Below are 26,446 nucleotides of genomic sequence, written 5' to 3'. Positions count from 1 at the left end.
TTTTGCAGAATCACTGATAGTACCTCAAATATTTAAGGTCCCTGACACTTAAAAAATGAACACTGGGTAATTATGAACCCTGGGAAATCTTATTTTACATTTCACAGTGTTCATACTTAACCTAAAATTAGCAATTAATCTGGGTTACTGTTATTATTTGCATATTTGAATTGCAAACAGTAATGACTAGATAAACACAAAAGCATAGGATTAAACCATACAGAGCCTTAAAAATGAAGATTCCAGCAGAAAAGTTTCTCAGGAACCAGAATCTAAAATCATATAAAGATACCTTTAATACGATTTGAGTTACAGGCTCACGCATTTTGGAAAAGGAATATTTATGAGACTCAAACAAGTATGTTCTATGCAATTGTTTTGATAGAGGGAAACAAGATACAATTCTAATTTCAACATTATTTCTTCTTCAGACATTGTTCTTTAAATAAAATAAGTATCAGCTGTATACAAAGTGATTAACATTTGGTCTTACTGAGACCCCCATATCTCTGGGACTAAATGATGTAGGGCCTTGAAATTCAAGATTTAAAAAGAAATGTTTATTAACAACTAGAATCATATTGTGATATCTTAAATACTTTTTTGAGTTATAGGCACGCAAACCTTGGAAAATTAATATTTATGGCACACTTATGGTCTTGACAGAAGGAAACAAGATACATCTCTAGTTTCAACATTATTTGTTCTTCAGACATTCCTTGAAAGGAATATATTTTTTTCAAACTGACCCACATTTGGTTTATGACCACTGAAAATGTGTAGATTGAGTTGCAAACTTTGGAGAAAAAACTTGAAAAGTGCTGTTTCCTCATTTTTGAATGATCACCATTTCCACATAATGCAATGGAGATTGCTAAAGTCAACAGATTTTAATAAAAGACCCACTAATCTCTGTGTAAAAATAACATTATAATGCTGCCATCTTTCTGAAGTTATTTCTACCACCCTGTAATTTGGCTCAGAATCTCAGGTGAAAACTGAACCCCTCTACAAAATAGTGGATTACTCAGTAAATATTCTTCCATGACATTTAATATTTTGTCTTTTATCACTATACATGTCTCTATCTTTTCTCAAAAAAAAAAAAAAAAAAAAAAAATTGCAAAATCAAACTTTTACCAAGGGAAGTTATTGAAATTTGGCTTATTTGACACAGAATGACTCTTAAAAATAAAAGGGTCTTTATTGGCATTTATGGTTCCATGAAGAACCTTGAAAATTCCTGGAACCTTTCAAATGCAGAAAAAGTTCTTAATAGTTGATTTTTAAAATGTTCTTAAAAATGGTTCTTTAAGAGCTGTTCACTAAAAGGTTCTTTGGGGAACCAAAATTGGTTCTTCTGTACCATTACTGCAAAAACACTCTTTTGGAAGCTTTATTTTTAAAAAGTGCAGCAATTTTTTATTTTCAGGTGAACTATTCCTTGAATTGTTTTATGTTGCAGACATTAATCTGCATCAAAAATGTTCACGACATATGGAGTTATAACGTCACAAGCCTCGTAATTTCTACAGCCATACGTTTCCTCTAGATGATATTTTTGGATTTGACTGTTCAGTGCTGAGAGCCTCTGGATGCTCTGAGAAATGAGCAGCTATGCATTTACTGCTCATCCTAGTGTGGATGGACTATAATCTGCCCACAGGGAGAAAGTGATTCTCAATGAAATTGCACAGAATAACATCTTCCTCAGGAGTCGCTTTGTGGTAACCTTGTGGCCCTTTATTCGTAATGATTTAAAGAGGGAAAATCACTTTGCCATCTGCTGTCAGGAAATGTTTTTAATGGATAGTGCAAGGTGGTGTCTGACTCATTTCTGCATTATTTTTCAACAAAAGGAAAATAATTTCCTGACAGGACTAGGAAATTTTAGATTGACGTGTTTTGTTTTTATTAGTTTCATTAATATTCTAACTAAGGCTGGGGAAAATAATGGCTACATGACACCTTTGATTGAACATGATTGTAAAATTTAAATTACGAGCTGCTTGGAAATTAGACGTGAGGTGGATGCTTGTGCGGCGAGTATTTGAGACCAGATTCGGTTAGTGAAGGTGTCATTTTTGATATGCACAAGATGAAAAAGCCCACAGCGTCGTATATGACGCCTTTTGTAATGGAGAAATACTTCTTGTAAATTCTGTCCTTGATTGTGGACACTGTGATTTACTCGCTGACTATCATTTGCTCAAAGGGAGACACAAGTCGTTCAGTAATTACTGCCCATCCTTTAATGGGTTTCCGGATCACTATGTTTAACCCTTCTAGATGTTTATGAGATTTATTTAAAAAGTACTCTAGTGCTATAGTGAAGGTAAAGGTGGGAGAGAGGTACAATTGTCTGAAAAAAATTTGAAGCATCTGTAACAACTGGCACAACTTGCAATGGCCTTTCTATAAATGCACAAATAATCCTATTGTACAGTCTGTTTTGCTGTATATTTGTGTGTTGTTACAACACCCATGAACTGGCAAAGTTTTTTTTTAAATGTAGTGAAACAATTTTCAACACTGGATTTTTTTTAACAATGTTAAATTCTAGTCGGCGCCAATAGCCGTGTGGTTAGCGCGCCGACATATAGCGCTGTTGCGCTACGGGCGTCCCGTGTTCGAATCCCGACTCGAGGACCTTTCCCGTTCCCGCCCCCTATCTCTCACCCACTTCGCTTCCTGTCCTATCTGATCTGTCCTATCATAATCAAGGCAAAAAGGCCAAAAAATAAATCTTTAAAAAAAAAAAAACAATGTTAAATTCTGGAAAAGAAAAAAAGTAAAAAAAAAAAACTGGACTGATCAAACTAGCTCATTATTATTCCACACACAGTACCAGCCGTCAGTGCTGCAGGGAAATATGAAACGTTACTGCTTTCTCCTTGCAGTTTCCCAAACTTTGAGAGGCTGAAGCAGCTTCTTTAACTTTTTTTGGGGGCAGGAAAAAAATCCTTGATCATTTTCTTCGAACGATGGGTTTCTCTTTGTCAGAGCTCCCTCAGATTCTTTGAAGAAATGTTGCCCCCACAAATGTAATAGTACTTCCTGCACTTGGAGGCAATGCTCACTATCCCCGTTTTAGGGTCAGCAAGATTTTGAACACATTTATTTAACATTAAATTAATCAAAAGTGACATTAAAAAGATTAGTAATGTTACAAATGACAAATAAATTACATTTTAAATAGTATATACAGTTAAGGTCAAAAGTTTACATTCCCCCTTTCAGAATCAACAAAATGTTAATTATTTTACCAAAATAAAAAGGATTATACAAAATGCATCTTATTGTTTATTTAGTACTGACCTGAATAAAATATTTTGCATAAAAGAACTTTATATAGTCCACAAGAGAAAAGTAAAAGAACCCCGTTCAAAAGTTTACATCCCTTTGAGTCTTAATACTGTGTTGTTACCTGAATGATCCACAGCTGTGTTTTATTGTTTAGTGATAGTTGTTCATAAGTCCCTTGTTTGTCCTGAACAGTTAAACTGCCTGCTGTTCTTCAGAAAAATCCTTCAGGTCCCACAAATTCTTTGGTTTTCCAGCATTTTGTGTATTTGAACCCTTTCCAGCAATGACTGTATGATTTAGAGATCCATCTTTTCACACTGAGGATAGCTGAGGGACTCATATGCAACTATTACAAAAGGTTTAAACACTCACTGATGCTCCAGAAGGAAAAACCATGCATTAGGGGCTCTTTTTGTACTCTGAAGGGCAGTACAAAAGTTCAAAAGTTTTCACACCCTGCTGTTAATGCATGGTTTTTCATTCTGCAGCATCAATGTGTGTTAGAACCTTCTGAAATAGTTGCATATGAGTCCCTCAGTTGTCCTCAGTGAGGAAAGATGGGTCTCAAAATCATACAGTCATTGTTGGAAAGGGTTCAATTACACAAAAATGCTGGAAAACCAAAGAATTTGTGGGACATGAAGATTTTCCTGAAGAACAGCAGCCAGTTTACCTATTCAGGACAAACAAAGGGTCTCGTGAACAACTATCACTAAATAAAAAAATACAGCTGTGGATCATTCAGGTAACAGCATGGTATTAAGAATCAAGGGGATGTAAACTTTTGACGGGGTCATTTTTATAAATTCTATTATAATCTATAATAACTATTATTTTCTCTTGCGGATTATATGTAAACATATTTTATGCAAAATATTTTATTCAGGTCAGTACTAAATAAACAATAACATGCAATTTGTATGATACCTCTTATTTTGTTAAAACAATTAACATTTTGCAGATTCTGAAAGGGGGATGTAAACTTTTGACCTCAGCTGTATTCAAATAGAAAAGTTAGTTTAAATTATAATAATAACAGTGAATAATTAGCCCATGCTTTAATTTTCTCTATTTGGTGCTGTGGCTAGTGTGTACAGCTGATTTGGACATGTGAGTTGTAATTAATTCGTATCTCATAACCTGTAGCCAGCCGCCTCTCAGTCCCCCAGGGACTGAGGTGTAGCTGTCCTCTGCTCATCGGATATTACTATGAGTCAGAGGTGGTGCACTGATGGCCTCTCCAGCGGGATTCATTTCAGCTCCCTCCAGAAGAACGTGCTCTCTGTCCCTGCTGATGAATGCTGGGAGTGTGAGGATCGTAGCCAGTGTCAGGCAGCTAGCTCTCATAATAGAGCATGATAGCATCAGACTAGCACTGGGCCCCTCTGCCAACCAAGATATGGCCTGCTCTGCACTCTTTCCCTCAAACCTCAATATAGGAAATGTCTAAATTACACTTGCTAATAGCATGCAGAGATGGCGATTCTTCTATTTTGCCCTCCCGTCGCTTGATTTTTAATTCCCTTTCTATCAGGAACAGAGCACATCTCATTTGATATGAAATGAAAGGCCTTCTCTTATCAGCTATTTGAAAAGAAGAGTAGCGGGGGGCAGGAGAGGACTTTTGCATGCGGCCAAGTCGCAGACATCCAACCTTCTGTCTTTTTATAAACAGATGGGGATCTCAGGACTTTATGTACACCCCACTTGGCATCATTTAATGATTAAAGTAATTGATTAATACGCTAATCAAATGCAAAATCTGGCTTAGATCTTTGCATTATTTTATCTACGGCTGCAAATGTTAGTGTAATGGAGCAGTTCTCAAACTTTTTGAATCCAAGGCCCCCCATTGTCCAAAGAAATTTCATCTGGCGTATCTGCTGTAGTTATGTCATTGTTGGTTGTTTTCAAACTTTTTTTATTAACAGAAACCTGCACTATGTTTATACTGTACGTTTTAAGTTGGTAATATATTATATGAATATGTTGAATACTCAAAATTCTACAGTAAAGCAGTAGTTTAGAGGGAAGAATATGATTGGTGTGTGTGCTTGTATATAATAAAATAATTTTAAGTTATTCTGTGGCATCCTGGCTAAGAACTACTGATTTAATGATTTTTGTTGATTAATAATTATTATTGATTATTTTTAATTGGTATTGATTACCGTTGTTGATTGTTTCTTGTTCCTAATTCAATTTTCTGTGCTTTATTTATAATTTTTTCTTTATTTATCCACCTTTTTCTTTAACACTATAAGGAAATAACGATAAGAATAACAATGTGCAGTAAACAGTAAAGTTTGTTCATAAAGATCTATTAAGATAATACATTAGTAATATGGTAAGACAATATCAAGCTGCAAAACAAGCTATTCTGTACAGCTAAAAAATAGCTGGACGCAGACAAATCCGAAAGCCTGACCCCTACAATTTACAAATGGCTGCATCCTTTTTCTTACAAGAATAAAAAGGGTAAATAGTTGTGGTTATTTATAGTTATATAGTTCTGTAAAACCTTTGACATTATATATAGTTAGTCTGTTTTTTATGCAAGATATGAAATATGTGCTTCTACTTATATTTCTGCAATACTCCAAAAACATACCTATACATACAACCTAATCTAGTTTTGGCTGAAATGAACACTAGAGGAACAGCTTTTATTTATTTTCACACAAATGATGATTATGGGGGCAGATTTATTTTGTGTGCTTTGTTAAAAAAAAAATGTTTTGACTGTGATTTGTAAACTAACTAACATAAACTAACATAAGCGCCATATTTAAAGGATTAGTTCACTTCCAGAATTAAAATTTCCTGATAATTTACTTACCCCTGTGTCTTCCAAGATTAAGGTTTTTGAGGAAAACATTCCCAGATTTTTCTCTATATAGTGGACTTCAGTAGTGGCCAATGGGTTAAATGTCCAAACTGCAGTTTCAGATGGCGCTTTAAAGGACTCCCAGCTGAGGAATAAGGGTCTTTTCTAGCAAAATGATCTGTCAATTTCCTTGAGTTGGATCATGTAGAGCTCTTTGAAGCTACAGTTTGAACCACTATATCCTGCCGTGTTTTCCTCAAAAATCTTAATTTCTTTTCAACTGAAGAAAGACAGACATAAACAGCTTGGATTACATTGGGGTAAGTAATCAGGAAGTTATTGTCTGATGTTGGAAACTTGCTTGGTAGCACACCTGGTACAGCATTGCATTTGCAATATGGTTGCCTCGGAAAAGGCATTTATATCTTTTTTTTGCTTTTGTTGACACTATGAGTTAGGTTTAGGCTAGAGTTTAATGTAGGTGGTACATTATTTTCAAATGCTGTTGAGCACTAAAAATGTGACAAATTTAACAACAATCAATGTAATAATTTTTTTTTTTTTTTTTAATTTTTACATTATTCTTGTTTCGGATAAAATTGAATGCACTTTTAGCAACACTCACTGGACATTTTACTTTGAAAGTGTCTCAAAATGTCCAAGAAACAATGTCATATCATTTTGCGGAAATGTTGCCACATCGACGTATATATTCCAGTGAGCCTAGATTGTTAGTTAAAGGTTGTATCAGCGAAAAGAATAATTAGATATGCCAAAAAAACAATTGCTGCTACCAACGATTCCACAGCAAAACAGACAGTGTTCCAACCAATCACCGTCAGGGGGTTGGTGTTGTGGACTTTCGCTCTGCCTCCCTCACATCCCTGCACCAGTACGAAAGTCCACAACACCAACGGTGATTGGTTGGAACACTGTTTGTTTTGCTGTGGAATCGTTGGTAGCACCGATTGTCTTTTTGGCATATCTCGGACCCTAGGCTGACCACAGAGACGCGTTTTTTTTTACAGCCAAATTATGGGGCAGGCAGCGAGCGGATCATGAAGAAAGGTCAGCTTAATTTGACACTTTATGTTTCAGCCTAGAATCGCTGATACAACCTTTAAGGATATACTTAAAGCAAAATGAAAGAATTGCCTAATGTGACATCATTTTTGACTTAACCTTTTTTAGACTTTATTGTATAACATTCAAGTTTATTTATATAGCGCTTTTCACGTTACAAATCGTTACAAAGAAGCTGTACAGAAAATTTAAATTTCTACAATATATTTAGTAGTAGCTTATCAGTGGTGACTATGTCAAGTTGACGTTAGGGCTGCACAACAAATCGAAATGAAATCGAAATCACGATTAAGCAAAAGCTGCAATTGTCATGTCAGTAGTAAATATCTATCTGAAGGCCAGAGGGCGCTCTTGTGCTTTCAGATGTAGCAGCATTTACTACACAGAGCTGTAGTTTTCTGAGAAGCTGAGATAGCTTTGATTTCATTATCACGTGATTAAATCGTCTGCGATAATGAACATGATATTGTGTAGTTTGTTAGTGAACTACGGCTCTGTGTAGTAAATGCTGCTCTATCTGAAAGCATATGCTGAAGATTTACTACTGAATCCCGTGGCAGAAACGGAGAAACAAATGATTTGTTCAACCCAAGCAAAAGAATGATAATGTGCATTTGATCAGATATAGCTAAAGTGCAAGATTATGAGATGCTTTGTGTGAATGCTTGGCTAAAGAGATGTGTCTTTAATCTAGATTTAAACCGAGAGGGTGTCTGAACCCTGAACGTTATCAGGACCACAGTTCTAGAGTTTAGGAGCCAAATGCGAAGAAGATCTATCTCCTTCAGTGGACTTGGATATTCTAGGTTCTACAAAAAGTCCAGAGTTTTGCGACCTTAGGTGATAGCGTGATAGAAGACTAGTTAGGTATGCAGGAGCTAAACCATTAAGGGCCTTATAAGTAATTAGTAATAGTTTGTAATAGGGGTGGCATGGTTCACAAAACCCACGGTTTGGTGTGTATCACGGTTTTAGGTCACGGTTTTCGGTTCTGTACGGTTCTTGTTTTTGTTTTTTTCTTTTAATCTTTAACACTCCAGAAATTTACTTTGGCATATGTTATGTAGCTTAATTATCCAAAATTTAGGATACATTATTAAAAAAAATTGTTATATAATGTAATCATGCACAAACTGAATTAGACTTGACTTTAAGCACATTATTGGGACCGTCTCTGAGGAAAGCTTGGAGAGATTTTGATACAGCAAGAGAGAAGACATTGATGACATGCTGACATGCAGGAGAATGTGTATTGCTATCTCTATAGGAATTTATGTGCCTTTTTTGCACATAAAGATTGAACTGAAGAATTAACTTGCATTTATCAAACTGCCAACTTCAGTGTAGCTCTTACAAAAATTGTATCTTTTCAAAGCTCCGTCTTTTAAACAAGTGATTGGTTGGTTCATGTCATTTGACATGCGGTGCGTTTGCGGCATTCTGAAAAGTTGAGATGTTTTTATCTCGATGCGGCGCAGACGAGCCTTGAAAAAAACGAGGGCATCGCTTCCATTATGAGCGTGCATACCGCGCGTCCACATTTGAAATAACGAACTTGAGCGCGCAAAAGATGCTGCATGTGAACGGCTCCTTATACGACGCTGGCGCATCCTCCAACTCCAGGCAGCCTTCCTTATCTCTCCCACTTGCCATTTCTACACGTGACGTAACCTGCATCACTCCACTTTTACTGTCTGTATGTCCACACACACCTCTTATTTCGCGCAAAAAGGACACTCACTACTTGCACGAGGCTACATTGCGCAACCGTTGAACTGTGTGACGCACACACGCTCCGAACTGAGACTAGTGAACCGAACGGTTCGTTTTTTTTTTCATGTACCGTGCCACCCCTAGTTTGTAACTGATAACACTATAACATTGAGCAACAAAGAAGGGCGATGTTGTACTGAATATCCGCACAACGAACAGAGAATATTCTCAATTCAATTATTTTACAGTGCCTTGCGAAATTATTCATACCCCTTCATTTTTTTCACATTTTGTTATGTTGCTGTCTTATGTTAAACTACTTTAAATTACTTTTTTCCCACATCAATCTACACTCCCTACTCCATAATGGCAAAGCAAAAAATAGGTTTTTAACATTTGTGCAAATTTATTAAAAATAAAAAAACTGAAAAGATCCCGTTGCATAAGTATTCATACCCTTTTCTGGGACACTCGAAATTTAGCTCAGGAGCATTCATATTGCTTCTACATGTTACTACACTTCGAGTGGAGTTAAACTGTGGCAAATTCATTTGAATGAGTATGATTTAGAAAGGCACACACCTCTCGGAAAAGGTCTAACAGCTGAAAATGCATATCAGAGCAAAAAACAAGTCCTGAGGTCAAGATAACTGCCTGTAGAGCTCAGTGACAGACTTGCGTTAAGGCAATGATCTAGGGAAGAGTTCAGAAAAAAATCTGCTGCATTGAAGGTTCACAGAAGCATGTAGCCTCCTTTATCCATAATGGAAGACGATTGGAACAACTAGGACTCTAGAAAATGTCTGCCAGCCCCCATCCAAGCTGACAGAGTTTGAGAGGTGAAAAGGTGAGGCAAAGAATGGCAGATAATTGCCAAATGCAGATGTCACATCATACCCAAAAAGACTTGAGGCTGTAAAGGTGCTTCAAATATGTACTGAGTTAAGGGTATGAATACTTATGCAGTGTACTTATTTTAGTGTTTTATTTTTAATAAATTTGTAAAATTTGCAAATCTGGTTTTTGCTTTATCATTATTATGGTGTATGGAGTGTAAATTTTACAATTTATTTAAAATAAAACACTGAAATAAGTACATTGCATAAGTATTCATACCCTTAAGTTTCGATTGTCCCAGAAAAGGCTATGAATACTTATGCAACGGGATCTTTTCAGTTTTTTATTTTTAATAAATTTGCACAAATGTTAAAAACCTATTTTTTGCTTTGCCATTATGGAGTAGGGAGTGTAGATTGATGTGGGAAAAAAAGTAATTTAAAGTAGTTTAATATAAGGCAGCAACATGACAAAATGTGAAAAAAATGAAGGGGTATGAATAATTTCTGAAGGCACTGTATACATTACCACAGTATTATAACCAAACCATCATTGGAATGTCTCTTGGTATAGAATAGTATAGTCCCACATTATCTTCATGTGATCAGTCCTTGGGCCTGACAGACTAAAACAAACAAACAAAAATACTATCCAGGCACGATGCCATGATTAGTATTCAGCCGTTGTGTAGGACTCCCCTAACACATTCAAGAACTTGCCTAATGTTGCCTCTCGAGACTGTTTGAATGCTGCTTTTTTTACTTTGTTTTTTGGTGGCTGGATGTTGAAATAATTGATTTGACCTACTTTAACATTTGTCATTAGTCATCTGCAAGTTTATCAGCCGCGGTGCATTTAATTACGGCGAAGAGGCAAATTAATCGTCTGTAGGCTCTGGTCCCTCTCATGGGGAGGGGGATTTCCCTTTACCGCTGTCAGGACTATTAACACAATAACGAAAAAGCAATTAGATTGACTTTTAGAAATGGCAGTCAATTACACTGACTGGAACTAGATTGTTGTATGTCTGATAATGTACCTTTCTGCTAATAAAAACAAGCATCCCCATCACCCCTCTCTCTTAAGCATTGCAGGATGTGCTAAATAACCCAAAAGCACTGGTTTAGGGGCACTCTGCCTACCTCGAGTCTACTTTCAAGGCAAGGCGGCATTTATGGCGACTCTAATAACTGGCCATCAATGAATGTGTCATTCATGGGTTATATTAAGGCTACTGAAGGATGATTTGAATCCTCATTATGGCTTCTAGCCTGTGATGTTTTTAGAGTTTCACGATTAATGAGCCACAACAAGGCTGGTTCCATGTTTTCAGTGCAGTCGACGTTATCAGGTCAAGTTTCTTAAGCTAATAGCTTTGATCTTAATGTGAATAATGAGGATTTTATTCCTAACACACACACACACACACACACACAGACACAGATAAGTATACACTTTTAAATTTAAACTAAAGTACAACTCATGTAAAGTCAAGTGGGAAATGGAGGGTGATATTATCTAGTCTTCTTCCAAATGCTTCAGAAGATTTTTACTGTGCTGTACACTTTAGAACAACAACTTACTTTGAGATATATAGATAGTCATGTTTATGCAAATGATCAAGCTTTCTCAAAGATAAATTTGTAAATACATTAGTCTGTGTGGTTTTTACTAGAAACAAGGTAATTCATTGCATATTTTCTCTTACTGATCCAGAAAAGCATGGATTTAAAAAAAAGGATTTTTGACAAGGGAGCAATTGGCAGATTATAAGCTAAATCAGGCTTGGTTATTTTAACCATATTGCTAAAAAAGGAATTCCTTGATCAAACACTGGCCGCTTTCCATCTCCCTATGAAAAATTGTGAAGCATATCATTACCATGTTGCTAAGTAATCTCTCCTTCAATTTCTTAAATTAAAAATTAAATCAAAAATTAAAATGATGGATATAAATGATTTTGCCTACAGCTGATTCACAGCCACGCTGATATAGCGCAATGTCACATGGCATTATATATAAGTTTGGGATCAGTAAGACTTGAAAAGTTAATAAAAAACAGTCCCTGAGGCTCATCAAGGCTGCATTTATTTGATCGAAAATCTAGAAAAAAAAAAACAGTAATATTGCTATATTTTATTAAAATATATTAAATATTAAAAAATATTATTAAATATTAAAAAATTCAGCTTTGAACCACAGAAATAAATTATATTTTAAAGTATACTTTACACATAACATTAATTTTGAGGCATTTATATTTTTTATGTAGTATCAGATTAAAAAAAAAAAAAACACTTAGGCCCATAATGGACAAAAATGTCAATGTCAAAAAACTGTCATAGTGTTATATATTAATATTTTTTTTTCTACTTTTATCAGCATCTCTTCTATTCATAATTACCAAACATTCATTCATTTTCACAATTGTAATGCTTTAAAAGCTGGTTTCTTTACATAATGCTCACTGTCAGTGGGCAACACCAGCTGCAGAGCTTCCTCTGCTAAGAAACGTCTCTTCATCTTGCAAGCAATGAAATGACCAAGCCCTCAAGCACCAAATATGTATAGGTTTGGCTTTGCGAACACCTGTTTGGCTGTGCGAACACTCAACTTTATATAAAATCTACCAGACTAAACAATCAGCATTTTCTTGTGGTGAAAACAAAAACATGTGTTTAGGGGCTTCTGAACTTCTACATCAATTTCAAGCTCACCTTTTATCTCTGTACAAAAACAATAACAAATGAAAAAGGTCAATCAAGGATTAAGATGTGTGTTTGGGTGAAAAAGAAAAATCCTCAAAGCTCATTAACCTTCTTTGATCTTATTCCTAGTTTTGACATGGCCCTATGACCCTGCCAAGGGTAGGACTCATATACATGGAGTGGGATTTTTGATTGCCAGTGCAATATCATTTCTTTCAAACTAATTACATCCATAAAATTTTCAGTAAACACATGCAAACCACACTCTGACATGCTTACCAACATACCCACACAACTATAGCTGCATTATTTTTCCAATTGACTCTATAATAGGCTATAATATGCGTAAGCAGAAAACACGAAAAAGCGAGTATTTCTTTTATATGCCAAATTTGAAAAAATGGCACAATCTAGTAAAAAATGGTAAAAATGTAAAATTTGAAGCCTTGCCGATAGAATGAATGCCCATTAGCAAATATTGCATAATTTTATAGTCAAATGGCCCTGGGTTAAAAAATTGCAGTTTTAATGGGTTTCAATGTGGACATTTTTGTCCTTAAGGTCCTGAGTGTGAGTATTTTTTGTACGGAGGGTAACATTAATTTTTTAAAGGAAATGAGGGTGAAATATTAAAATTTCAATAAAAATACACACCTGAGCCATTTATGCAGTTGCCATTAACACAGGCACACTTATAACAAAAACAAAAATGTCCATAAGGTCGCACAAGGGTTAAATAAAAAGTTAAAAAGAACAGCATTTATTCAAAATATAAATATTTTCTAACAATATAAGTCATTGCCATCAATTTTTATTTTTTTAACACATTTTTGCTGAAGAAAAGTATAAATTCTTAAAAAAAGAAAGAATAAAAATGTACTGACCCCAATTTTTGAACTGTACTGTATAGTATTAGAAAAGATTTCTATTAAAAAAAAAAACTGTTCTATTTAACTTTTTATTCATCAAAGAATCTTGAAAAAAAAAAAAAAATCATAGGTTCCAGAAAAAATAGTTTCCAATTTGATAATAAATCACCATATTAATGATTTCTGAAGGATCATGCGACACTGAATACTGGAGAAATTATGCTGAAAATTCACAGGAATAAATTAGATTTTTATGTGTATTTTGTTTTCAACACCTGCCAAAGAAGCATCTCCGACCTTTTTCCTATTAGTCTTGATTTATCGCTTCTGTATAAAGTAAGACATGTGATACTGGTGCTACCATTGTTTACTCATTCATATGTAGTATAAATTTCAGATGTCTGCTCTTTATTCAAGGGCCTGATTACACAAAAGATGCCCTTTCTTTGATGCAGGAAAAAGCAGCCAGTGATACAACAGTTTGCGTCATATTTAGATTTAGAAATTGCCTCAAGGATTTTATCTTGTGATATAAATAGTGAAGTACAGGGGGAAAAATTGGTAACAATGGACACAACAAACTCAAAATTGCACAAGAAGATTAACCAAGTGAAGTACCTTAACTGAAACACGGGATGAAGATACACAGGATTAATGTAGAGAGAAAAGCAGAACAACTCAGTCTGTACCTCTTCTGTCTTTTAAATCAAATTGAGGTTAGATGTTGATAAAGGAACAGAGGGTTTAGATGTGTAAGATGGAAGATTATAAGCAAACTTGCTCTTCAGAATCCTCTGCGTTTGCCCTCTGTAAGGTGCGACGAGTGTTTGGTATGCAATTTCACGTCTGGGCGTCAAATTGACTGCGTCCTGTACTTAGTAGAGAACGCTCGCTGATGGAATGATACGCTGTTGTTATCTCAAGCTGTCTCGCAGGAAGCGACTGCTGCATGATGGGAAAATGGATGGAGATTACTTTGATCAACACTCTCATTAACTCTCTTCTTTTCTTTTTTTTCTTCAGCGCGTAAACAGACACTAATTTTGCATATGTCTGTCAAACCTACGTTCATTCACTCACAGTAGACTTGTAAGACTGTTTTTTTTCTCCTGGTTTCTTGAGGTGCAAGTTCTCTAAGAACTTTTTGATAGAAATTTGGATTTAAAAATAACTATCTGATACTGTCTGAACTCATAAAGAATAATTAGGAATATAATGATAACCCATACCACTGTAGGAGTCTCTCAGGGCAGCCCAGCCCAGACTGCAATGATCTATTCTTTAATTTGGAGAGCTGTTGTTGGTGTTTTATCTTTACAGTCATTAAAACTTCTTAATGCCTGGAAACAAATCAATTTTCCCAACATGCCCCAGTCAATATGAAGGAAACAGAAATGAGGTCCACTGCTATTAGATGTCCTCCTGTTTGGCATAACAATTAAATATAACTTTTGCTTCCACATAAATTACCCTTACATAGACACACAGATCTCATCTTCAGTTGAGTTTTAGAAATGTTATAACCATTTTAATTATTTTGATGACCCAAATTGCTTTTTAAACCTTACATATGAAATGGTCTTAACAAATGTCAGCTAGTGTAACATCGGTACAGTGATTGAGATTAAACATTTAATAGAGAGCTCGATAATAAAAAAATAAAAATCCATCACCAATTTTATTAATTATTTCTTGTTGTAATTGCTAAACTTAAAGTGGTTTTGCATTTTTATGAATTATTTTGATTAAGTTATGTTGTTGTTTTGTTTTGATTGTACAATTAAATTCTAGTGTGGATATACACTCCCAGTCAAAAGTTTTTGAACAGTAATTTAAATTTTTTTTTTTAAGAATTCTCTTCTGCTCACCAAGTCTGCATTTATTTAATCCAAAATACAGCAAAAGCAGTAATATTGTGAAATATTTTGCTATTTAAAAATAACTGCTTTCTATTTGAATATTTAAATTTGCTGAAGGATAATGCGGCTGGAGTAATGATGCTAAAAAAATCAGCTTTTAAATCACAGGAATAAGTTACATTTTAAAATATATTCAAATAGAAAGTAGTTATCTTAAGTAGTAAAAGTATTTCAAATTTTTACTGTTTTAGCTGTACTTTAAAATAAATAAATGCAGGCTTGTTGAGCAGAAGATGCTTCTTTAAAAAGCATTAAAAATAAAAAACTTTTGACTGGTAGTTTATTTATTCAAATTTTTCTAATTATTCATTGAAATAATGCATCATTTTTTTTAAATCATTTATTTATTTCTCAGTTTGATGATCAGTTTCTCAACTGATTACTGAATGTCACATTTTGGCCCACATATATGATGGAAAATCTGCTGTGACGTGTCTAAATATACTGTGTATATATATATATTTTTAGTTCTCTGACACAGCATAAACTCTTGTGTGTAGATGCCCTGTTTCCCACAGTGTGATAAACTTCTCTCATAACAAATATGTATTAATGTATTTATTATTAATACATTCATGCGTGACTGTGGTGGACTGAAATCAAGGTTGAGTTGCACATTGGCAGTAATTTGAGTGCAGTCCACTCTTGCTGACGGTAGTGGTGTGTAAGTTAGTGGGACGCGTAGACTATTGGCAAAGCACTGATAAGACTCAGCGCTGAAGTGGCGGGCGGCTGTGTGCGGGTGAGCTGATAATGTTCAGGATTGTTGACTTGTACTCTATAGACTTATTCACGGCTTTATGACAAACTTTTCAGCTGAGCACCACCTCCTCATCGCCATCAGTTTTTACCCCAGCATATTCGTGCCCTCTGGACCCTTTGTGTGCATATCTCCACCATTCTGATGATCCAGCCACCCTTTATCAGCCAGCTGGTGTTAAAATGTGGTCACACTAGGCTTTTAGCTTGCAAAATTGCTTTTGACCCGACAAAGAACATCAGTGACAGTCAATTTGTGACTTTCACATCTTCTGTCGGTCAAATACATCTTTTGGCTTTTCACAAAAGAAAACTTTTTGCATGTAATTTTGTTTCCGCCCTGGAAAATATTTGAATTTTCTTTCTCCTTTGAGAATTAAGAAATGAGAGAGTCTAACAGCTGTTCAGTTGAAAGCTGGCCAGATCCAGGGTTGCGTTTATGTTCTTATTGCTTTCCTCGTCTCTGCTGTCCTGTGGTGCCTCAAGCAACGGTTGTGTTGTGAAAAGTTGCAGATTTTAATTGAGTTTTCAATTGGTAAAAGATTCAGTTCTGCTGCTTATGAACTCAGCGGATCTCAGCTGTCACAGGCGGCTCAACTGAAACTAGATTACACCAGATTTAAAGGCTACAGCTCCGCAGCACTGGAGGAAGCTCAAGTTTGCTGGCGTAAACAATAAACATCTCAGATTTTATTGTTTTTCCCAACCTTTACAAGACATAATTATATAAAGGAAATTACTGAGTCTTTGTAACTTGCGGTAAAGCTGAAGTGTGTGTTTTCTTCACCTTTAGTGTAACCAAACTTCAGATTGCAAAAATAATTGTTTCCAGACATATTATACTCCATCGTCTTCTATGTTCATCAAACAGATAAGATACAGTAGTCCCACCCCAAACTCATGACATTGGTTGTGCTGCATGGAAGTCGACTATTGAAACACTTTTTATTGGACTACGCACAATAAACTGGGGTGGGAGGAAGTATTTTAACATTAAGACAGTTATGTTAACCAAGATATGCATGTCTTTCTTTATTTCTTCATTTGAAAAGAAATTAAGGTTTTTGAGGAAAAATTCCAAGATTTTTCTCCATATAGATCCATATACTTCATGGGGATCAATGGGTTGAAGGTCCAAATTGCAGTTTCGATGCAGCTTAAAAGGCTCTACACAATCCCAGCCAAGGAATACGGGTCTTATCTATCGTCATTTTCTAAACAAAGTTAAAAAAGGTATACTTTTTAAATATAAATGACTTTTCCAACATGACTACGTAATGCGTGAAGTCATGGATACAGAGCTAGTGCAAGATGAGCATTTGAGGATAAAAAGTATATACAGTATGTCACAAAAGTAACCCCTCACATTTTAGCAACCATTTTAGTATATCTTCTCAAGGGACAGTACTATAGAAATGAAACTTGGATATATTTTAGAGTAGTCAATGTGTAGCTTGTATAGCAACAATAGCTGGCAACAAAAGTGAATACACTTGTCCAGAGTGAGTGAACTTGTCCAAACTGTCAATATATTGTGTTAGCACAATTGTTATCTGCCAATGCCTTAATCATTGTAGGCATAGAATTGACCAGAGATGTACAGGACAGGTTGTTGCTGGGATCCTCTTCCACTCCTAATGGAGCTGATGGATGTTAGACACATGGTGCTTCTCCACCTTAAGGATGCCCCATAGGTGCTTAAAAGGGTTCAGGTCTGGAGACATACAGTGGGTACGGTATTCAGACCCCCTTAAACGTTTCACTCTTTGTTATATTGCAGCCATTTGCTGAAATCATTTAATTTCATTTTCTTCCCTCATTAATGTACACACAGCACCGCATATTGACAGAAAAACACAGAATTGTTGACATTTTTGCAGATTTATTAAAAAACTGAAATATCACATGGTCCTAAGTATTCAGACCCTTTGCTGTGACACCCATATATTTAACTCAGGTGCTGTCCATTTCTTCTGATCATCCTTGAGATGGTTCTACACCTTCATTTGAGTCCAGCTGTGTTTGATTATACTGATTGGACTTGATTAGGAAAGCCACACACCTGTCTATATAAGACCTTACAGCTCACAGTGCATGTCAGAGCAAATGAGAATCATGAGGTCAAAGGAACTGCCTGAAGAGCTCAGAGACAGAATTGTGGCAAGGCACAGATCTGGCCAAGGTTACAAAAAAATTCCTACTGCACTTAAGGTTCCTAAGAGCACAGTGGCCTCCATAATCCTTAAATGGAAGATGACCAGAACCCTTCCTAGAGCTGGCCGTCCGGCCAAACTGAGCTATCGGGGGAGAAGAGCCTTGGTGACAGAGGTAAAGAAGAACCCAAAGATCACTGTGGCTGAGCTCCAGAGATGCAGTCGGGAGATGGGAGAAAGTTGTAGAAAGTCAACCATCACTGCAGCCCTCCACCAGTCGGGGCTTTATGGCAGAGTGGCTCGACGGAAGCCTCTCCTCAGTGCAAGACACATGAAAGCCCGCATGGAGTTTGCTAAAAAACACCTGAAGGACTCCAAGATGGTGAGAAATAAGATTCTCTGGTCTGATGAGACCAAGATAGAACTTTTTGGCCTTAATTCTAAACGGTATGTGTGGAGAAAACCAGGCACTGCTCATCATCTGTCCAATACAGTCCCAACAGTGAAGCATGATGGTGGCAGCATCATGCTGTGGGGGTGTTTTTCAGCTGCAGGGACAGGACGACTGGTTGCAATCGAGGGAAAGATGAATGCGGCCAAGTACAGGGATATCCTGGACGAAAACCTTCTCCAGAGTGCTCAGGACCTCAGACTGGGCCGAAGGTTTACCTTCCAACAAGACAATGACCCTAAGCACACAGCTAAAAGAACGAAGGAGTGGCTTCACAACAACTCTGTGACTGTTCTTGAATGGCCCAGCCAGAGCCCTGACTTAAACCCAATTGAGCATCTCTGGAGAGACCTAAAAATGGCTGTCCACCAATGTTTACCATCCAACCTGACAGAACTGGAGAGGATCTGCAAGGAGGAATGGCAGAGGATCCCCAAATCCAGGTGTGAAAAACTTGTTGCATGTTTCCCAAAAAGACTCATGGCTGTATTAGATCAAAAGGGTGCTTCTACTAAATACTGAGCAAAGGGTCTGAATACTTAAGACCATGTGATATTTCAGTTTTTCTTTTTTAATAAATCTGCAAAAATGTCATCAATTCTGTGTTTTTCTGTCAATATGGGGTGCTGTGTGTACATTAATGAGGAAAAAATTAAATTAAATGATTTCAGCAAATGGCTGCAATATAACAATGAGTGAAACATTTAAGGGTGTCTGAATACTTACCGTACCCACTGTACTTGGCCACCCCATCACCTTCACCCTCAGCTTACAGTTGTCATCTTGGTGGTGTGTTTGGGATCGTTAGCATGTTGGAAAACTGCCGTTCGGCCTAGTTTCTGGAGGGAAGGCATCATGCTAGAATGTACAGTACATAATGGGATCCATGTTATCCTCAATGAGCTGCATCTCCCCAGTACCAGCAGCACTTATGCAGCCCCAGACCATGATGCTACCACCACAATGCTTGACTGTAGGCAAGACACAATTTTCTTGGTACTCCTCACCAGGGCATCGCCACACGTGCTGGACACCATCTGAGCCAAACAAGTTTATTTTATAGTCTCATCAGACCACAGGATCTGGTTTCTGTAATTTACGCTCTTGGACAGGTTGTCTTCAGCAAACTGTTTGCGGGCTTTCTTTTGTGCTGGCTTCAGATGAGGCTTCCTTCTGGGATGGCGCCTATGCAAACCAACGTGTTACTGAATCTCTAATAGCCTTAGCCAACTTTGTGGAGAGCAACAATTGTAATTATTAAATCCTCAGAGAGTTCTTTGCCATGAGATGCCATGTTGAACATCCAGTGGTCAGTATGAGAGAATTGTACGTAAAGCACCTAATTTTACCTGCTCTAATACAAGATACACAAGTTTGTATGGTCCTGTCAAACAGACAAAAACATAAACATGATGAATAGGACATGTGGCTTTGCATGGTTAAACAACATACTGCTGTTATCACTCAGGGTGTACTCACTTTTGTGAGATACTGTACATTTTTATTTATTTATTTTTTTTAGAAAATGACAGATCGTTTCACTAGATAAGACCCTTATTCCTTGGCTGCACTGAAACTACAATTTGGACCTTCAACCTGTTGGCTCCCATTGAAGTCCACTATATGGAGAAAAATCCTGTAATATTTTCCTCAATTTCTTTTCGACTGAAAATAGAAAGACATGAACATCTTGGATGAAAATTATAATTCTGTAGTAAACTAATTCTTTAAATGATTGGATTATATTTAAATGGTGTATTTTATTTTTAATTAAGGAGTATTTGGAATTGTTTTCATTTGATTGCACTTTCTAATGTGTGTTACATTTGGTTTCCAGCATTAACCATTCAAAGGAATTGTGACGTTCCCCCTCCAGCCCCGCAAAACCGGTCTGTGTCTGATACAGAGGAACTGGCTTCCAACTATGAGCGTAAACTCATTGAGGTGAGTACTGGAGCTACCAAATCAAGCGACACTGTCATGTAATCATGTAAAGCAACATTTACCAATCGAAAAATTCAGCAAACGAATTCGATAATGTCAATGTTTACTAGATTTTGATTTCTTGCAGCATTTTGTGTTATTTCTATGAAAGGTAATATATGTAGATACAATGTTACAAACTTAATTGCTATTTAGGTTCATTTTCAAAGGGACTGAATTTTAACGTACTGTATTGGTGTAAAAGTGCAGTGGGCTCTTTACTTGTCAAAAACTGGCTGGACAATACTGTTGTGCTCATAAATTTACATACCCCTTTTAGAATATGCTAAATGTTAATAATTTTAGCAAAATAAGAGGGATTATAAAAACTGTATGTTACGTTTTATTTAGTACTGTCCTGAATAAACTATTTAACATAGCAGATGTTTATATATACTCCACAAGACAAAATAATAACTGAATTTATATAAATGACCCATTCAAAAGTTTACATACCCTTGAATCTTAATACTGTGTCGTTTCCTAGATGATCTACAACTGTTTTTATCTTTTGTGATAGTTGTTCATGAGTCCTGAGGTGTGTTGGTCCTTAGGAAAAGTCCTCCAGCTCCTGCACATTATTTGTTTTTTTCCAGCATATTTGAACACTTTCCAAAAGTGACTGTGTGATTTTTGAGATCCGTCTTTTCACGCTGAGAACAATTGAGAAACTCATACATAACTATTACAAAAGGTGAAAACATTTTCTGATGCTTTAGAAGGCAGCACAATGCATTAAGAGACAGGGGGTGTAAACTTTTGAACAGGATGATGAATTGTACATTTTTTTAATTTTGTTTACAGATTTCCATTTAGTATTGCACTCCAGAAGCTACATAAATATTTACATGTCTCCCAGAAGACAATATGTGACCCTGGACCTCAAAACCAGTCTTAAGTCGCTGGGGTATATTTGTAGCAATAGCCAAAAATACATTGCATGGGCCAAAATTTTAGATTTTTCTTTTATGCCAAAAATCATTAAGAAATTAAGTAAAGATCATGTTACATGAAGATTTTTTGTAAAATTCCTACTGTAAATATATCAAAATGTAATTTTTGATTTGTAAAATGCATTGTTAAGAACCTAATTTGGACAACTTTAAAGGTGATTTTCTCAGCATTTAGATTTTTTTGCACCCTCAGATTCCTGATTTTCAAATAGATGTATCTCGGTCAAAAATTGTTCTATCCTAACAAACTATGCATCAATAGAAAGCTTATTTATTGAGCTTTCATATGATGTATAAATCTCAGATTTGTAAAATTTTACCTTATGACTGGTTTTGTGGTCCAGGGTCACATATAAGAACAATTTACACTGATCATCCATTTAAAAAACTTAACACCCTTGGCTTTTAATGCATTGTGTTGCTTTCTTGAATATTTTCATCTTTTGTAATAGCTATGTATGAGTCCCTCAATTGTCCTTAGTGTGAAAAGATGGATCTCAAAATCATACATTCACTTTTTGAAAAAGGGTTCAAATATGCAGATGCTGCTGGAAAAACAAAGAATGCGCAGGAGCTGGAGAATTTCTCTAAAGAGCTGCAGGCAGATAAACTGCTCTTGACAAACAAAGGACTCATGAACAACTATCACAAAAGATAAAAAACAGTCGTGGATCATCCAGGAAACAAGAAACAGTATTAAGAATCAAGGGTATGTAAACTTTTGAATGGAGTCATTTATATAAATTCAGTTATTATTTTGTCTTGTGGAGTATATATAAACATCTGTTATGTGAAATAGCTTATTCAGTAAAGTACTAATTAAAAAAATAACATGCAATTTTAATGATCCCTCTTGTTTTGCTAAAATTATTACCATTTTGCAAATTCTTCAAGGGGTATGTAAACTTATGAGCACAACTGTATGGATTATGTAGCAATAATTCACTTCATATCCTGCTTATGTTTTTGGGGGAGTATCTTTTGACTTATTTACAGATATTTACAGGTATTTACAGAAGTGTGTATTTTTGAGCATATCACTTATTTATGGAAACTTTTGTTTAGCTGTCGGCCTCAATATGGTTTTTCAAACATGGTTCTGAGCCCTACCTTTTTGTAGTTTTTAAAGTTACATACAGAGCTCTGAAGCCTTTATTTAATTTTGGTTGTCAAGTAGGCATCCCTTTTTTGCTCCTGCCCGGATATGTAAAAAAATTGGCAATTTTTCTCTGGTGACAAATTCAGCGTATTTATTTCAGTTTCCACAAGAGCAGCAGTGAATATGGACCGTATGGAAGTTTTATTACATTTGTGGTGTATTTATGCAGCTAAATGAATATTTTTAAAGCTCTGCTGCTACACAAAGTAAAAGCAATGGTGTGTCAACTGCAGTTGTGAGTTATTGCGTGAAATGATATACTGTAAAGACCTACGTGTACATCTATAAATCTGTTTAAATTATTGATTTCGCTATCCGAGTCTGCCAGAAGTGTACTGGTATGTTTCATGTATGCCAGAAGCACTGTAAGTGTGTACTTATCATCTTAAATGCATCAGATGATTTGAAGATGTCATCATTCTTCTGAAGTAAGACCAAAGGAGCCTCGCATCTTCTCTCTCTCTCTCTCTCTGTGCAACCCACACACTTCCTCTCCCAGTCTTCTTTCAAATTATCACTGTGGAATACTCTTCCTCTGTCTTGGAAGCTGTCGTAATACTATCACACACCAGTTAATGGCCCAGTGAGACTTCAGGCACAGAAAGTGTTCACTCAGACTGCCTGTTTTGCTGTGAGCTCTTGCGCTGTGACCTCAGATGGACTGTAGTAAAGAATGAAACGTACTGCAAGAGGTAATTTTGCATACAAGTAAGGGAGTTACTAAAAACATTTCTAAAATCAAGTATAGATTAAATAAATATGTTAATAATAATCTGTCCGTTCCCTGGCTAAAGATTTTTCTAGTCAATTAATAGTCAATTAAACGTGCGATTAGTTGACTATTTATATGAATTTAATGAATATAAATGAGCCTTTATTATATAGTATATTCCATGCTCAAACGCAAACATAAAGCTTGCCACAAACAAAAAGCAGATCCATGAGAGTATCGAATGATGTATTACACTTATCTGTATGAGCAGATACCTGTAGCATCCGCGCCTCAATGTCATGCAATAAGCGCTAACATGTTCCAAACGTTTAGTCGACTATTATGGGGGCATAATTCATCAAATTGCAATTTAAGCTTTAGGATAAGGTTCATTATCAGCATTGGCATAAAACAGAAAAACAATGAGTTGAATTGGTAGATCTGATATGGTTTAAAGATTTTCGGAAAAGCAACAAAGCTGGCCAGATGTGTTTCCTAGATTCTGAGGAAACACTCAAATGTGCCTTAACTGAAGAAAGACTGAAAACTGAAAAATGTAAGTTGTTTTCATTTACTCACCATCAAGTCGTTTTAAACCTGTATGCCCTTTTTTATTCTGCTGAACACAAAAAAGATACTGTAAAGATACAGTACCAAACAGTTCAGTTTCACATTTTTTTGTGCTTACAATGAAAGTCAATGGGAACCAAAACCGTTTAGTTACTAACCGTCTTTAAAGTTTGTAAGAGTATGAGGGTTAGTAAATGATTACAGAATAAGTGAATTTTAAAATTACTTTTAAAAGTAATGCATTACAATATTGCGTTACTCCCTAAAAAAGTAACTAATTACGCTACTTAGTTACTTTTTGTGGAAAGTAATGTGTTACATTATTTTTGCGTTACTTCTTACATCTGGGCAGGGCTTGCTTGTTTGTTTTTAATATAAAAAGTTTTTAACAAATGTAAAAGCCCTTTCACCTAAGCCTAAGCCTAAAACTGAAGGAAAAGTAAATTCACGTCTGTACAGCAGAACTGTAGGAAAAGGAAGTTCAACACTCTTCAGCAATGAGAAGAATAAAGCACAAATGTTAATCTAAAGTAAGTTTTGCTTATTAGTATGGTTGAATTGGATCAACAAAGGTCAGCAGCAAAGACGTTGGTCAATAAAATGGGATTAAATACATAAAAGAAACAACAATTAACTGGTGTTACTTTTTTGAAAAAATAAACTAAAATATTCTGTTGTAAATGAAAAAGTAATGTGTTACTTTACTCATTACTTATGATTACGTAAAAGTAATCTGGTTACGTAACTCGCGTTACTTTTAATGCGTTACCCCCAACACTGTAAACAACATAAGTTAAAAGCAATTAAATTCTTTAGTGTACTATATGACATTAGGTGCATTTTCATTACAGATTTGTGCAAAACCTTTCTATGTCAATATAGAAACTGTTTTAAAAAGGAGTGCGTTTCCATTAAACAATGTTATGCCACTAAAAAGTAATTTTAAGTTGTGGCGATGGATGTTTGTAGTTTTACGTATATCGCACCACTGCACTAGCCATTAATTTTAATTGTAGGAGACGTAGCCATCTATCTTTGCAGAAGCAGCGTTGGGAGCCGCTTCTGGGACATATCTAAAACGTGCCGTAGTTTCCCATTTTAGGTGTCAATTATTGTAGACTTTCATTGTTCTAATTACTATCAGTCACATTAGCACTCGACTAACGTATCCACCAATATTGTTTTGTGTGTTTATAGTTGAACTTTAGTTGTGGGCATGATGTGCTTGCATATGTATTTTTATGTTATTATTTTAAGAGTGGATTGAAACACTGTATTATTTTTATTTATTTAAATGTGCATCAGGGTTGCCAGGTTTTCACAACAAAACCCACCTAGTTGCTACTCAAGCCTAGCCAGCGTTTCGATGGATCCCCATTAAAATACACACTTTTTGTCAGGGTTCCCCTGGTAAATTTGCGTTCCAGGGGCTAAATATAATGTTATTGGGTTCGCTTCAACCCACAGACATAAACAAACAACTGTGGACTTGGCATCACAGATGGTAGCGCTCTCTAACTTGCTCAAGCCCTACTCTCTGTGCCAATCACAGGCTTGGCCAGCTAACCAATCAGAGCAGAGTTGGCTTATGGAAGGGAGGGTTTACAGATCTTCAAAGCTGGTTGTATAAATGTAAATGATTGTCAATGATTTCGAAATGGTTCAAAATCATTGACAAAAGACTATGTATTAAAGCTAAAACCACAGCCTTCCTTAAATAACTGCAATCTCAAATTTTTTGGTGCAACGCTCACATCTCAAAATCCACTTGGAGCTGTTACACTCAGATGTACGTCACAATATGAAAGAAAATATCTGTCACTGTCACTGTGACTTTATGAAAAATGTTGAAAAGAAAATTAAGAGAGTTTTGAGAGTCTAGCCTCAGGTTTTTTTTTAAAAATTGCTATTTTCTTAATGGCTCAATAATTTTGAATTGACAGCCTGTGATGAATAAGATGATCCCCACCTCCTGAAGGTGCTTTGAAGTCTGGAGAACTGTTCTGTTTCTGTTCTGTTCTGTTTCAAGCTAAAAAAAACGATGTACATTTTTTCTTTTTCAAGAAGCTATTACACTCTGATGTACGTCATAATAGGGAATAAATTATCTGTCAGTCATTAAGTCATCGTAACTTTAAGAAAAACGTTAAGAAGTAAATTAAGCACGTTTGAGAATCTAGCCTTAGGTTTTAAAAACTGTTCTTTTTCTTTATGGCTCAATAATTTTGAATTGACAAACTGTGATGAATAAGGTGATCCCCCACCTCTTGGAGGTGCTTTGAAGTCTGGAGAACCGTTCTGTTTCGAGCAGGAGAGGTCCTAGGATGTGATGTATGATCACTACAGGGTGTAGCATGTTTACTGAACCTCTGGTCTACAGTCTTCACACCTGAGGTCGATAAAAGGTTATGACAGCTGGGTCTCAGTGTGGTGGTAGAGGAATA

General features: G+C 35.9%; 1 protein-coding gene across 2 annotated transcripts in view; it reads left to right on the top strand.

The window, feature by feature from the left end:
- The window catches only part of snx29 (sorting nexin 29), a 173,185-nt gene that overhangs the window by 47,917 nt on the left and 98,822 nt on the right, over nucleotides 1-26,446 (top strand). For both annotated transcript variants that reach the window (XR_012341437.1, XM_073828126.1), the window contains exon 15: nucleotides 20,463-20,569. Coding sequence is in view for 1 of the 2 variants with exons in the window: in XM_073828126.1 (XP_073684227.1) it covers nucleotides 20,463-20,569 (107 nt within the window). In the remaining variant the exon portion in view is untranslated. The remainder of the gene's footprint in view (nucleotides 1-20,462; nucleotides 20,570-26,446) is intronic.

Source organism: Garra rufa, chromosome 22 (assembly GCF_049309525.1).
Source record: "Garra rufa chromosome 22, GarRuf1.0, whole genome shotgun sequence".
In the NCBI taxonomy this organism is placed as follows: domain Eukaryota; kingdom Metazoa; phylum Chordata; class Actinopteri; order Cypriniformes; family Cyprinidae; genus Garra; species Garra rufa.
The sequence above is the reverse complement of the archived record's forward strand: the minus strand, read 5'-3'. Positions and strand labels throughout refer to the sequence as shown.